The sequence below is a fragment of the Lactuca sativa genome, chromosome 2 (assembly GCF_002870075.4).
Source record: "Lactuca sativa cultivar Salinas chromosome 2, Lsat_Salinas_v11, whole genome shotgun sequence".
NCBI lineage: Eukaryota > Viridiplantae > Streptophyta > Magnoliopsida > Asterales > Asteraceae > Lactuca > Lactuca sativa.
In genome coordinates, this window is record NC_056624.2 from 78,440,704 (window position 1) to 78,454,400 (window position 13,697).

At 32.5% G+C, this 13,697-nt stretch overlaps 1 protein-coding gene across 1 annotated transcript; it reads left to right on the forward strand.

Annotated features, from left to right (window-relative positions):
• Positions 1-2,745: 2,745 nt before the first annotated feature.
• LOC122196591 (major pollen allergen Ole e 10) lies at positions 2,746-3,294 on the forward strand. Its single transcript, XM_042899688.1, has 3 exons — positions 2,746-2,820; positions 2,926-3,148; positions 3,269-3,294. Exons 1-3 carry the CDS (start codon positions 2,746-2,748, stop codon positions 3,292-3,294), a joined length of 324 nt encoding a protein of 107 aa, XP_042755622.1.
• The last annotated feature ends 10,403 nt before the right edge of the window (positions 3,295-13,697 follow it).

The window sequence follows — 13,697 nt, forward strand, 5'->3', positions numbered from 1 at the left end:
ATGATCAATCGCCGTTGCGGTGCAAGCGTCACAAAGATAATATGAAGTCCGACTGTGGTAGGAATATTCTTCCAATAATAACCAGCATGAAATGAACCAATGTGACAATCCAAGGGTGCGGTTATGGCAAAAATTGGTGTTAAAAAAATTGGTTTTAATAAAAAAACTGGTTATAAAAAAATGGCTAAAAAAATTGGTGTAAAAAAATTGGTTAAATAAAAAAAATAGGCTGAAAAAAATTAATTGGTTAAATAAAAAAATTGGATGAAAAAAAAATTAATTAATAAAAAAAATAATGTAAAAAAATTGAATTAAAAAAAATAAAGGCTAGAAAAAAAATGGTTATAAAAAAAGGGGGGGAGGGGAGGAAAGAAGGAAGGAGGGGGGAGGAGGAGGAAGAAGGAGGAGAGCTGAAGGGAAGAAGGAGGAAGGAGGGAGCTGGGCGGAGGTGGAGAAGGGAAGGAAGAAGGAGGAGAAAGGGGGGGGGGGGGGGGCGCTGGAGGAGAGGGAAATCCGAAGTCAGGAGGGTTGGTTGCGGGTCTAAGGTGTTGCGGGTGAAGTGATGGGTGCGGGCGAGATGGGTGCAGTGGTGGTCTTGGATGCGGACGAGACTTAGGTGCGGATGGGTGGTCTCGCTGCGGAGGGTTTGACTACGGTGCGAAGGAAGGCCAGTTGCGGTAGGCGCGTTGGAAGGTAAGCTAGCCTGCGGTCCGATTTGTGGATAGCAGCTGCGGTCCGAGGTTGCGGTCAGAGCCAAGAATAGATCCGAACCGAGGGCAAGAGGGGCTTTTTGGCTGCGGTTCTAAGGCTGCTGACCAGGGCTGCGGATGAGGCATTATGACCTCGGATCAAGGCATAAGAGGGGCTGCTGAGAGGCTTCTTAGGGCACTCTGGTAGGCAGTTTTTGGCTGCGGTTCGGGGGTCCGGAAGGGGCTGAACAGGTGACGAAAAATGCTCTATTTTCATGAAAAATGGTACCGCAAAGGCCATTTATTCATATTTTAATAAGGGAATATTTTTATAAAGCATTCTAAGTCAAAGGAGGGTCTTGGGAAGGCAAAAAGAGGAGTATGCAGGGGGTTTTTAGGGACAAAATGTGATGGGATTGGACAATGTCACATGATTTTTGTCTTTTTGAGGGAGTAACTAGTGGAGTACTCTTTACCCAAAAGGGTAACAAGGACAATATGCTTTATGTAAACAACACATTACGTCCAAACAATTCAATTGAAGATCTACAACAACTAAAATATGAGAATCAAGAGCTTCTTACCTCATAGTGAGAAGAGTTACTGGGAAAGGAAAACTTCAAAAGGAAATGCTTTTCTCCACTTTCTTCAAGAAAAATAAACCCATTAAATTTGTGTCTTCTCATTTCCAAGAACATATACCTCCTGGAACAATATCTTCATCATTTTGGAGACCATAAAAATAATTTCTTCTCCCATTTTTGCTTCATTTCTTCAACATAAAAATAATAAGAACATGAAGAACACCATTTTTCCAGCAATAATAGAATGAGCAGCAGCAGCAACTATTTATTTTATTGAGATAGAATCACCCAAATGATAGAAATAAGAAAGAAAATCATAAAAAAAATTCCGGTTTGCAACCCGAAAATTTTTTCTTGTAGAAACACGGAAAAATCACAAGATAATCATCGAACGGGAGTCGTTCCCTTGAACTAATCGTGAGATCTTCAAGGTACGACTCCGATACGAATTGTAGAGACCCATTTTCCTAACGAACGGTGAGTGCGGAAGAAATAATCTTGAGATTAATCGTGTATCAAAAATATCAAGAACATATGATGAAATCATAGAAGATGAAAAAGAAATAGAGAATATTCATAAGAACTTGGTGGGAGAGAAACTCTCCCTGGGTGGGAGAACCCACCACTTTCTCTCTCTAGAGATTACATTTTAGAAAAGTAACTCTTACAAGAAGTTGAGAAAATGAGCTAGCTAACTAATAAGTGACCAACTCTCCCTTTATATAGGAGGGAGAGTATTTACACCAACAATACAAATAAAGGGAAAATTACAACCTAATAATCACTCATTATTTGTGGAGCATTTACATGCACCAACAACTACATTGATATGAAACCTCCTAAAAAAATTGACCAAAAATAGATAATCCTCTGTAATAAAAGAAGTCTCATTCAATTTCCAAATGTCATTTTGTGGTTATTTTGAATTATTTTTTTTTTCCACATGTCATTTTATGATTTTTTTCAATTTTATTAAATTCCACATAATATTTTAATGTAACAATTGTAATAAATGCAGTAATAAATTGATATCAATTTCATTAATAAACTTACATTTTAATTTCAAAATTTCCAAAATTAAAACTCATTAGTTTCTTTTATTTATTTAAATTATTTGTTTAAATTTAAAAGATAAAAAACATTTCCATTATCATAATTCATTATTTTTCTTATTTTCTTATAAATTCAAAGTTCTCAAATATATTCATCTTTATATTTAACTTTTTTTTTAAATTAACTCATGTAATAAACGGGTCTCACAATTAGTAAATTTAAATAAGTAAATAACCATTTAAATACATTGTTCATTTATTGTACTTTGTCTTTGTAATCTTACAAAATATTTATATAATATATTCAATTAATTGCAAATGTTATATTCTTATGTTTCCAATATATCAAAGTTCTCAAACCGTCACAAATCGTATACAGTATATAATCAAATGAACATTCACAAGACATATTATAAAATCATGGCAAAACTAACCTTTTCATTGTGTTATCTTGGTTTCTTCTTCTACTTCATCATGTGCTCCAGTTACGTACATGTAAGATATCTTGAAAAGCTCTATCATTTGTACATTTATAGATTCCAAAGATTACATCAAATTGTTGATCTTAGTGGAAGTTTAATTGTTATGATAATTGGATAGGGAAAAACATGGTGTTTGGCTCAACCCGAAGCTTCAGAACCACAGTTGCAACAAGTTCTTGACTACCTTTGTGGACGAATCGACTGTGAGGAGATCCAACCAGGGGCTTCATGCTTTGATCCTGATACTGTGCGAAAACATGCATCCTATGCTATTAATATGAATTATCGAACTAATGGCGAATGTGATGGAAGTTATGCTTTTTTCTTTTTGACAGATCCTTGTAAGTTGCTTTGTCATCATAATTTTTTTTACGTACATCAAACAATATGATAAATATAAGACTTGTGATTGAACGTGTATTTTCATAGATTGAAACTAATATTGTTTTTTTTTATTGTAGCTTACGGGACATGTGTCTATCCATGAAAGGTAAAAGGCATTGAATACTTATAGTGGTCAATAAATGCAATGTTGAAATGAAGAATATGGTTTTAATTTTGAGTAGAAAGAATGTATTAAGATAATTTAATCAATGAAAGTGAAATTTTCCTTCGGTTTCAATTTGATTTTTGACTCATCATGTTGTCTTTAATTTGAGAACTAGACGACGAACCCCGCTTTGCAGGGTATGGATTTGTTAATAGTATAGAAAATAAGGGATTATTGATCAATCGTTTTGGATATTCATTATATTAAAAAAAATTATGTTGTCAATGCTTGTCATATGCAATATATTATCCATCTATTCTACCAGGTATTTTTTAGGTTTAACCAAAACATCCTTTACTCAAAAAATCACATAACAACTCCTGATGATAAAGATCCAATTACAGTCCACACTATTTATGATCCGAGTGTGAAATTTAAGAATATACAGACTGAATGTCTCCCAATTATGCATCTGTCTAAAATATCCATGTATCATATGATTAAAATAACGTTTGTGATCAACCTCCATGTGCTTAAATAAAAACATATGTGAGCCTTCTCGAAACTTCCTTTTTTCCCTGCAAGAGTCCACCAATATACAAACATAAAGTTCTAAACCAAAACCATTTAGAATCTATGACAAGAGAAGTGAACAAAATGACTTCATATATGCCATTATCCATTAACCTTTCACCGCTCTAACTATGTACATTTAGAAAGTAGGATCCTATAATACACTAATATGAAAGAATATTACTATTAATTACCCTTGGAACTGAGACTTGATCTACATCAATAAATTCGCGGGTCTGAAGCAACATTAACACCTTCCCCGCCATTTGGTTGGTTCTAGTTGTTGTTGTAAATTAAACAGAATAGTAATAACAATCAGTAATTCTAAATTTTAAATCATTAAAATAAAATCAACGAAATGAAAATTTTATAGTTTAAATCAACAAGACAAACATAAAATATCGATAATCAACCTCCATGTGCTGAAATAAAAACATATGCGAGCCTTTCCGAAGCTTCCTTTTTTCCCTGCAAGAGTCCACCAATATACAAACATAAAGTTCTAAACCAAAACCATTTAGAATCTATGACAAGAGAAGTGAACAAAATGACTTCATATATGCCATTATCCATTAACCTTTCACTGCTCTAACTAGGTACATTTAGAAAGTAGGATCCTATAATACACTAATATGAAAGAATATTACTATTAATTACCCTTGTAACTAAGACTTGATCTACATCAACACATTCGCGGGTCTAGAAGCAACATTAACACCTTCCACGCCATTTGGTTGGTTCTAGTTGTTGTTGTAAATTAAAAAGAATAGTAATAACAATCAGTAATTCTAAATTTTAAATCATTAAAATAAAATCAAAGAAATGAAAATTTTATAGTTTAAATCAACAAGACAAACATAAAATATCATCAAGTACAGTTACTCTTCAACCTTTTGCAACTGATGCATCTTCGTTTTCTTGAACAAAATAACCATAACTTTGTTATCCCAACCGTACATGCATATCCTGATAAAAAAATTAACAAAATAGTTAATATGAAAATAAACTGGCATTTATTGCATTTATCCTAATCAACTAAATGAAAGAAGTAGCAATGTACTTTCATTTTACATTTTAACATGAAAGCAAGTTGCTATATTAGGTATTAAAGTAATTTTAAAAAAAAGAACAAAAATTAACAAACATAAATAAAAGTAAGATTCTTTGTTAAACAATAAAATGAAAGTACATTGCTATTTCTTGTGTGTAGCCCAATAAAGCATTAAATGCAAGAAATAACAATGTGCTTTCAGTTTATTGGTTAATAAAACACCCATGTTTGTTTTTTTGTTGTTTATTATTTTAATTATTACTTTAATGGGTTAAATCCAAAAATGACAATGGGCTTTCATTTACTAACTAATATATCATCTTACTTTGAAATAACAAAAAATATAAATGTCCTCATAGTAAAAAAGAAGGGGAGCATGATGCTATAACCGACCAGATTTTTCAATCTAATGATGAGTGAATTAAAGTAGAATGTTATAATATACAAATATATCAAATTGTATTCATATTTCTTAGATTGACTAAAGATTCAGCCTTTATATGGTTTTTATGTCACTTTTCTTTGTGTTGTTTAAACCGATTAAAAGTGGACATTTAGGTCAAATCTGGTCGGTTATTTCGTGATTTCTCTGCATAAATATTTTACTTTTTTCAGTTGGCTGGATTTTTAAGAGAAAAATTAACTCTTTTGAATAAATTGAATGGCTTCTTGATTGTATTACTATTTTCATTCCTAGACACCATATGTTTAACAAAATGTATTATTGACACACTAATAACAGACACATTCCTTCCACTTGTTCTCGTCAACCATAGGGTCGCGTGATCAGTCATAAATGCAACACCCATTATTAAAAATTAACAAATTTATCATTTTTATATTCAAAATATTAATGGGTATGTTTTTAAAAAAGAAATAGTTCAAGGCGGATCAACCCGTTTTGACCGTATTAAAAATGACTCATTTCGACTCATTAGTTAACCCACCCGTTTGGATGTGGCTATGATGAAAAAGAGTCATACATGCAACACCCATAAAAAAATCACATTTTACCATTTATTGTTTTCTTATGATAATAGATTCATACTTACCTTAATATTGGGTAGTTGTGTTAATTGCAAAACTGCTATAATCGAACAGATTTCCTGTTCAAACAATGTTCTATTACTACCATTACCACCAAACAAACGTATAATATATATATATATATATATATATATATATATATATATATATATATATATATATAATATTACATGAATCCCGAAAACTACCTGATAAAAAAAACCAATAGAAAATCAGGTTCAAACTATAGAGTTTTCATCTGAGCATGTTGGATTCATGAGTATCTATCTACTGGAGCAATTTTATTTTAAGAAAAACTCATATTTGATCACTTGAGTATTTTAGGCGGTTATATCACGTCATGTCATTCTCACACTCTATCGAAATGTTGATTTTAAACATAAACTAAAATTGAGTAGATGACCCAATTTCTAAAGATCAGTGAAGAAAAAAAAATGAAAATTACCTTTAACTGTACTTATTTCCCATATTTCATGTAAAATTGTAACTCTAATGCAGCAACAAACACCAAAATCATCGTGGTTCAGAGGCAAAGAACTCACTGACATACCAAATGTGATGAAAAACTAAAATTATGATATAAATTATGAAAAATGTTACAAAATTAACCTAAAAGTGGTTACCTTTCCGTCATAATTACATATACCATTCCTATAGTTTTATTGTCAAGCTACTTTGATGTAGATGAATGACCTCCTTATTGATCAGAATTCCATGTGTGCACTCATGTTTCTGACATCACAACATACAAAAGTTGGCTAAATAACTTTTGATTAGAATGATTATTGATCATAAGTTGAAGCAAGTTCAACCCCACAAGTAACTAATAAAAAGCTCCCAGGATGATTAGCAAGGTGAAATATTTGCAACCCTGTCATTAACAGCTCATGTTCATCCCTAATTATAAAGAAAGAAACAATGATCTTGACTAAAACATTGAACAGATACCTGATATTTTAATCGAAACGGAAGACGACAAAATCAGTGGTATAGAAACCATATCAGATAAAAACGACACCATCGGTGGAATGGGAACCGTATTAGAGCGTTTGATTTCCATCTGCTAGGGTTCTTCACTATGCAAAAAACGTAAGACAATATGAAACCGGTGGAGCCGTAATCGAATTAAAAACTATATGAGCAGTTGTATTTGATAGTCTAGAGGTGAACTACACATGAGATTGGAATATCAATAGAGAAACCATCGGCATCAGATTGATATTCCAGATTGCGAACAACACGATGCTCAATCGAGGAGTGTAAAGCAAGAGAAATCAGCATAGCAGATGGAACCGGGGTGGGGAAAATGGACACCGTCATAGCTTTGGTAAACGGTGACAATGATTTTTTTTTTCAAACCAAACAGGCCGATGAAGACGGACAATCAATCCGTGGGAAGCATTGGAAAATTCAGACTTTCTTTCTTGATGTTGCGATCACATAAAAACATAAACTTTGAGGCTTAATAGCTAAATACATGGCAATTGAATCATAACCCGGTATCATAAAGAGCATACTACGAGTAAGGAGTAGAATTAACACAATGGATTCAAAAACATCAAATCCTTCACTTGTGAACAACAGGGACCCATTCTATTGATTGCTTCTCTGCCCCAGCTCTAACAAACTAGTTTTTCTTTCTCATAGAATTAGGAAAATCATTAGATTCTTCTTCCTTCTTATCATAGCTAGTCATAGCTTCCGCGAGCCAAAACCTTCTATTAATGATGTGGATATACATGCTCTATGTATAATGGATCTCTTACACCAGTTTGCTTACACATCCCTCAGAGGTTATGAAAAATTTGGGATTTACTTACCACATTGCGATCTAAGTTAGACCTACTAGGTAAATAAAGGAATTAGTAAGATAAGACACATATCGTAATATTACATCTACCTTTGCGTTACCTACAAAAAGCCTTCGCACAAATTTCCTTCCAACGGTTTTAGAAAAGGCGCGGACAGAAAGCATAATCTAGTTAGTAGTCCTACAGGCGGGGTGGTATGATTGTCGGGGCCTCTCCTCGCTGGCCTATTGGGATAGCAGCCTTCGGGCTTTGCCTGCCCTTTCTAATAAAGAATTATGGCTCAGCCCGGGAAAGTGCTAGCAATAACAGAAAGGAATGGGTCCACATAGTTGTTGTGTCTGCTTCCCTCTTAATCAATGGGGCAGTAGGTCCGACATCTACTACAAAGAGAGAATCCACTTCAGATAACCACGCTTCTGCCAGGCAGTGTGTGGAATGGCCTAGAGCGGACCTTATTGGATATATAATCCAAGTCGAGACTAGAGTTACGGGAACAGTCGTCTGAGGAAAACGACTTTCACGTTCGGTTCAGAGAGCACTTTTTTCATTGATAATTCCTCGTTCCCTCTCGATAGACCATCGGTGAATTCAAAACTTGTGGGGCCCTATCTATTCCATCTCTCGATCCCCGAAGAAAACCGGGGGGAAAAAGGAATCGTCTACCAGTTGGGAAGCTAGACATCAAGTAAGCGGCTTGATGAGGATAACTAATTTGACATGCCGGAGTTGGCTGCTGGCACAATAGGGTGGTGCCTTACCGCACCGCATGCGGACACACGGTATTCGTGGTGCTGCTTCAGGATTCCAATATATTGTGTCCAAGATTAGAACGAGCTTGTCAGCGGACCACTAGAGGAATGGAAATTGAGGCGGTGGTAGGTGGTGATGCACATGAGAGAAGATGAAGAGTGAAGGTGGGGAATCGAGTTGGAAACGGAAGATATTTGATAAGAGAGGCGGTGGGATATGAATCGATACCCTCATTTACACAAAAGTATAGATAACGACCACTATATATTCTTATGGAACACTGATAGACTTGCGATATGTAGGTGTTAATGAATCATACTATCCGAGAGTATCAATTATGTGTTCATATGATTACTTTCTAGATAGTCTTATGGAACACTGACGGACTTGCAATTTGTAGGTGTTAATGAATCATACTATCTGAGAGTATCAATTATGTGTTCATACGAGTACTATATCCCGCTCATGGTTTCCTTATTGAAATCTATTGCTACAGAACCCCCCAGTATTCTCTACTCGTTGTTTAAAATTATATTTTAGGAATGGTCCCTTGCGATCATCATTTTAGGATAAGGGAGTGAGAATAACGAGAATGAATAATCGGGTTAATTATTTGGTGCGATATATATATATATATATATATATATATATATATATATATATATATATATATATAGGGTAAAGTGAGCATACCTAACAACCTTATATAAGCTCAGGTACCTAACTCCATCAAACGACGTCATTTTGCATTAAATTTTCATTATAATCATCCAAAGTTCTTAAACTTCATCCCTAAACTTGATTTACTTCAAAAAAAAGAATTTGGAAACTCATCATTATATTTCTCCTACATCCATTCATTTGTAGCAGTAGGATATGAAGCTCATCAGGTGGTATTCGATAGAAAGACGTGATGTAAAAGAAAGATATTGGTGAAAGTCCAAAGATTTTGGAAGTAATCAAGTTATGAGGTTGAAGTTTAAGAACCTTAGGCAATTATAATGTAAATATGATACAAACCGATGTAGTATTATGGAGTTAGGTACCTAAGCTTATATAAGGTTGTTAGGTACCTAAGCTTATATAAGGTTGTTAAGTAAAGTGAATATACCTAACAACCTTATATAAGCTTAGGTACCTAACCACATTATACTACATTGTTTTGCATTATATTTTCATTGCAATCATCTAAGATTTTTAAAGTTGAACCATTAACTTAATTTACTTCCAAGATTTTCAGACATTCACCATTATATTCCTCCTACATCATTTGATTTGTAACGGTAGTATATGAAGCCCACCAAGGGGTCTCCGATAGAAAGACGTCATTTGAAGGAAGATAATGGTAAAAGTCTAAATATTTTGGAAGCAATCAAGTTACAAAGTTGAATTTTAAGAAGTTTGGGTGATTACAATGCAAATATGATACAAAATTACGTAGTATGATATGGTTAGGTACCTAAGCTTATATAAGGTTGTTAGGTATATTCAGTTTACCCTATATATATATATATATATATATATATATATATATATATATATATATATATATATATATATATATTATTGTGGGTTGAAAACACTATGTATTCACTAGGCTTCCAAGCTTGAACCACTAAATTTTTTTATATCAAGATAGCGATCCGAAGATACATGGATAGTGATGTTTGAATCTGCCGAGAGATTTAAGGAGTTTAAGGCCATTCGTATAATAAACAATTGTAAGGCCTGTAATAACTGGTTTATCTTATGTTTCCGTATTAGTGATGTTGTTCGAAATTTTTAATATTAAAATGTCTCTTTTAAAATGTTTTACTCTAATTTATCTTAAAATAAAAATATTTTGGGGCAAATCCGCAATTATGTACTCTTCAAAAGGATAATCTTGTTTTGGATAAAGAAAAAATTTTATTTAACCGCGAAAATTAGGTATGTCACACTCAAGAGCTAAATTGATGCAATCTATGTATTCAAAAATCAATTTTTTTATTCTATTTTAATTAAAGACTACATTGATATGTATGTATATAACCAGATTTTAGCTGCTATTATCATACTTTGTTACTATGTTTTTTTACATGAACTAAAACGTACAATGTTGTTTTTATGAGGTACAACCAGTCAAAAAACCGTGTCACCATCCTACTTTAAGTTTCAAATTAAGTATGAACGAATAATTTAAATTAAGTTAACTTACACATAAAATTTGACATTTTGTATGATAACATTGAATTAATCGTTGGATAAAACCTTACTATAAAATTAAAATTATGTTTCTATAATCTCCAACCAATTTATAGCCTCTCACGTAATCTCATCTATACCATTAATAAAAATTAAAAAAAATACATTTTTCATAAGTAACAAAATAATAAAATACATATATATTTGTTTTGTCACAATTAAATATCATTTTTATAAGTAGGGTTTTTTTTTTTTTTTTTTTTTTTTTTTTTTTTTTTTTTTTTTAAATTTGAAAGAAAGGAAATTTCAAGTTATTGATTTTAGGTGTGGTTAAAGAGAAATTAAATACCCTCCTATTTTTATTCCTACAAATCTTCTTATTCAATTAAATAATGACATATGTCATATTAATTTACTAAAATATCATAAAATTTCATTAAATGAACATTAAATGTTACACATGTCACTATTTAATTGGGTAGAATGATTTATAGGCACAAAAAATAGAAGGATATTTAATTTCTCTTGGTAAAATATAAATAGATCTTTTTTGGGTTTTGATCGCTCTCTCTAATGGAAAATATTATTTAAGTAACAAATTTTAAATTTTTTCAAGCGATTAGATATTAATCGGTTAGACGGGGATTAAATTTGGGATCATTAGTTATTAAGAAAATTATTCAAAAATTTATAAATCTAACTTTAATCCTCCAAATTAAGCGATTAGGTCCGACTTTGACCTGCATTGACCAAACCAGATTAGGTCCGATTAATTTCAACTTTGACCTGCATTGACCAAGCCCGATTATTGTGACCGATTAGCAATAAATCTCATTGGTTGATGTCCGATTAGCAATTAATCGCCAATTAATCGGCCGGTTAGACCAATTTCTGCAACATTGATATATATATATATATATATATATATATATATATATATATATATATATATATATGTGTGTGTGTGTGTGTGTGTGTGTGTATTATGTGTATTAACTACCTATGAACCATTTATGATGTTATTTGTGTTGATTTGTTAAAATGGTTGTAATATTTGTTTATTTATATGGTATATAATAATTAAATAGATAATTTGATTTTGTTTATTTTTATGAGTAATAGATTAGTTAGAATAGTTTGTTTTTATAAACAATGTAACTTGTAATGAAGATGGTATCAATTTTGAAGATCAAAAGTCATATACTTAATTTTATTAAACTTTTATAAACTTTGTAAAATTATTTTTTATGAGCTTGTTACAAGGTGTTGTATCAAGTGGAGCATGAAGACATCATAAGAATATTCGGTCCATTTATGCCCCTTAGGAATGGACTTGTATTTTTGTGATGCTTATAAAATGTCATTAGTTTACGATTGGTTTATACAAATATGTTTTTATGCTTTGTGATGATTGTTATAGCACTTGGTTCCTGGTATGTATTTCATTTAAGTACCTTGCATTTTGGCCTTGGAATCGGCGAGTTGAGGTCCAACTCGTTGAGTCGGAGCGTCTTGGACGCGGAAGTTTAATGACCTGACTCGGTATAATTGGTATATACTTGACCCGACCCGGCATGGTCCATTTGGGTTGCATGTCATCATGCATTTGGATAGACTAAAATGAGAGAAATAACACTTAAGGTTTATTAATATATTATAAGTTCTAATATACTAATAAGATTATTTAATTAGTATTGATCAAGAATTAATCTAGAATTAATTAAGTGATCAAAAGAAGACTAATTAAATATATGGGTTGATTGTGTAAATCATCCATACTTATATAGTGGGCTAATGCTCCATAGATTATCAAGTTGGGCTAAAACCCATAGGATGCTCCATGGTGTATTTGAACCCATGGATCCAGGGAAATGGAAAACCATGACAATTAGGGTTTACCCTAATTGTGTCACACTATATAAGCATATCATTCTTGTCAAAATCGGCCACTAAATCTATGTGTGGAGGGCAAGCCGATTTCATGAAGTGATGATTTCTCTCTAAGTTATTCCAAGTGCATATGATGTTGTGTGAACCATTTGAGGTGTCACACTTGGGGTACTAGGCTCTAAAGCTACATGGAATCAAGCACAAACAATGAGGTATGTAATTCTACTAGATTTTATATTACTTGTACTTCATAATATGCTAGTTAGGATAATACCTTGGAAATTTGATATTTGCATGTATAATATAGAAAACATAGATCCAAGGTATTTAGGGTTGCATGTACACCATAGGAGTTTTAGATTGCTCAAAACCCAACATTGGTATCAGAGCCTAGACTTGTTTTCTTGTTATACTTGCTTAAACTGCTTAAAAATCGAATTTTGGTGTTGTCTGCACAGCAGACTCGTCGAGTCCACTGATGGACTCACCGAGTCCAAGGAAAAAATCATCCAACTCGTCGAGTTTGTTCATGCACTCGACGAGTTGGACCCCCAGACATCATATATTCCATTGTTTTGGCTAGAATTGGACTTGGAACATTACCCTAAGCTGTTTTTGGATTTATAAACTTATTTTTGATGTGGTAATATTCATACTAATCCAATTTCAAAGATAATTGTCAATCGATTCATGTTTTGTATTAGTTTAAGTGTTATGCTAATTACATGAAAAAGTTTGATTCCAATTATCTTGTTCATATGAGTTGTTTAGATTAATAGAAAAGGTTGATTGATTATGTGTCTTCGATCCATTTTAATCTAAGAAATGATTCTAAAATGTGTTTGTGTAACTTGTCCTCAAGTTACATGAAAAGTCACATTACAGTTTCTTAAAACTCATAAAAGTTGGCAATGGTTACAAAATGAAGAGTCTTGTCCTCATTAAATGGTTTTATGACTCCATAACTTGTCCTCAAGTTATGGAGGTTCAAGAGTCACTTCATTAAATCATTAAAATGTGTAGCCTTAATTAGTTCCATAAGTTACAAAAGAAGAAGAGTTACATTCTTTAATAGTTTAAAGTCTTCCATAACT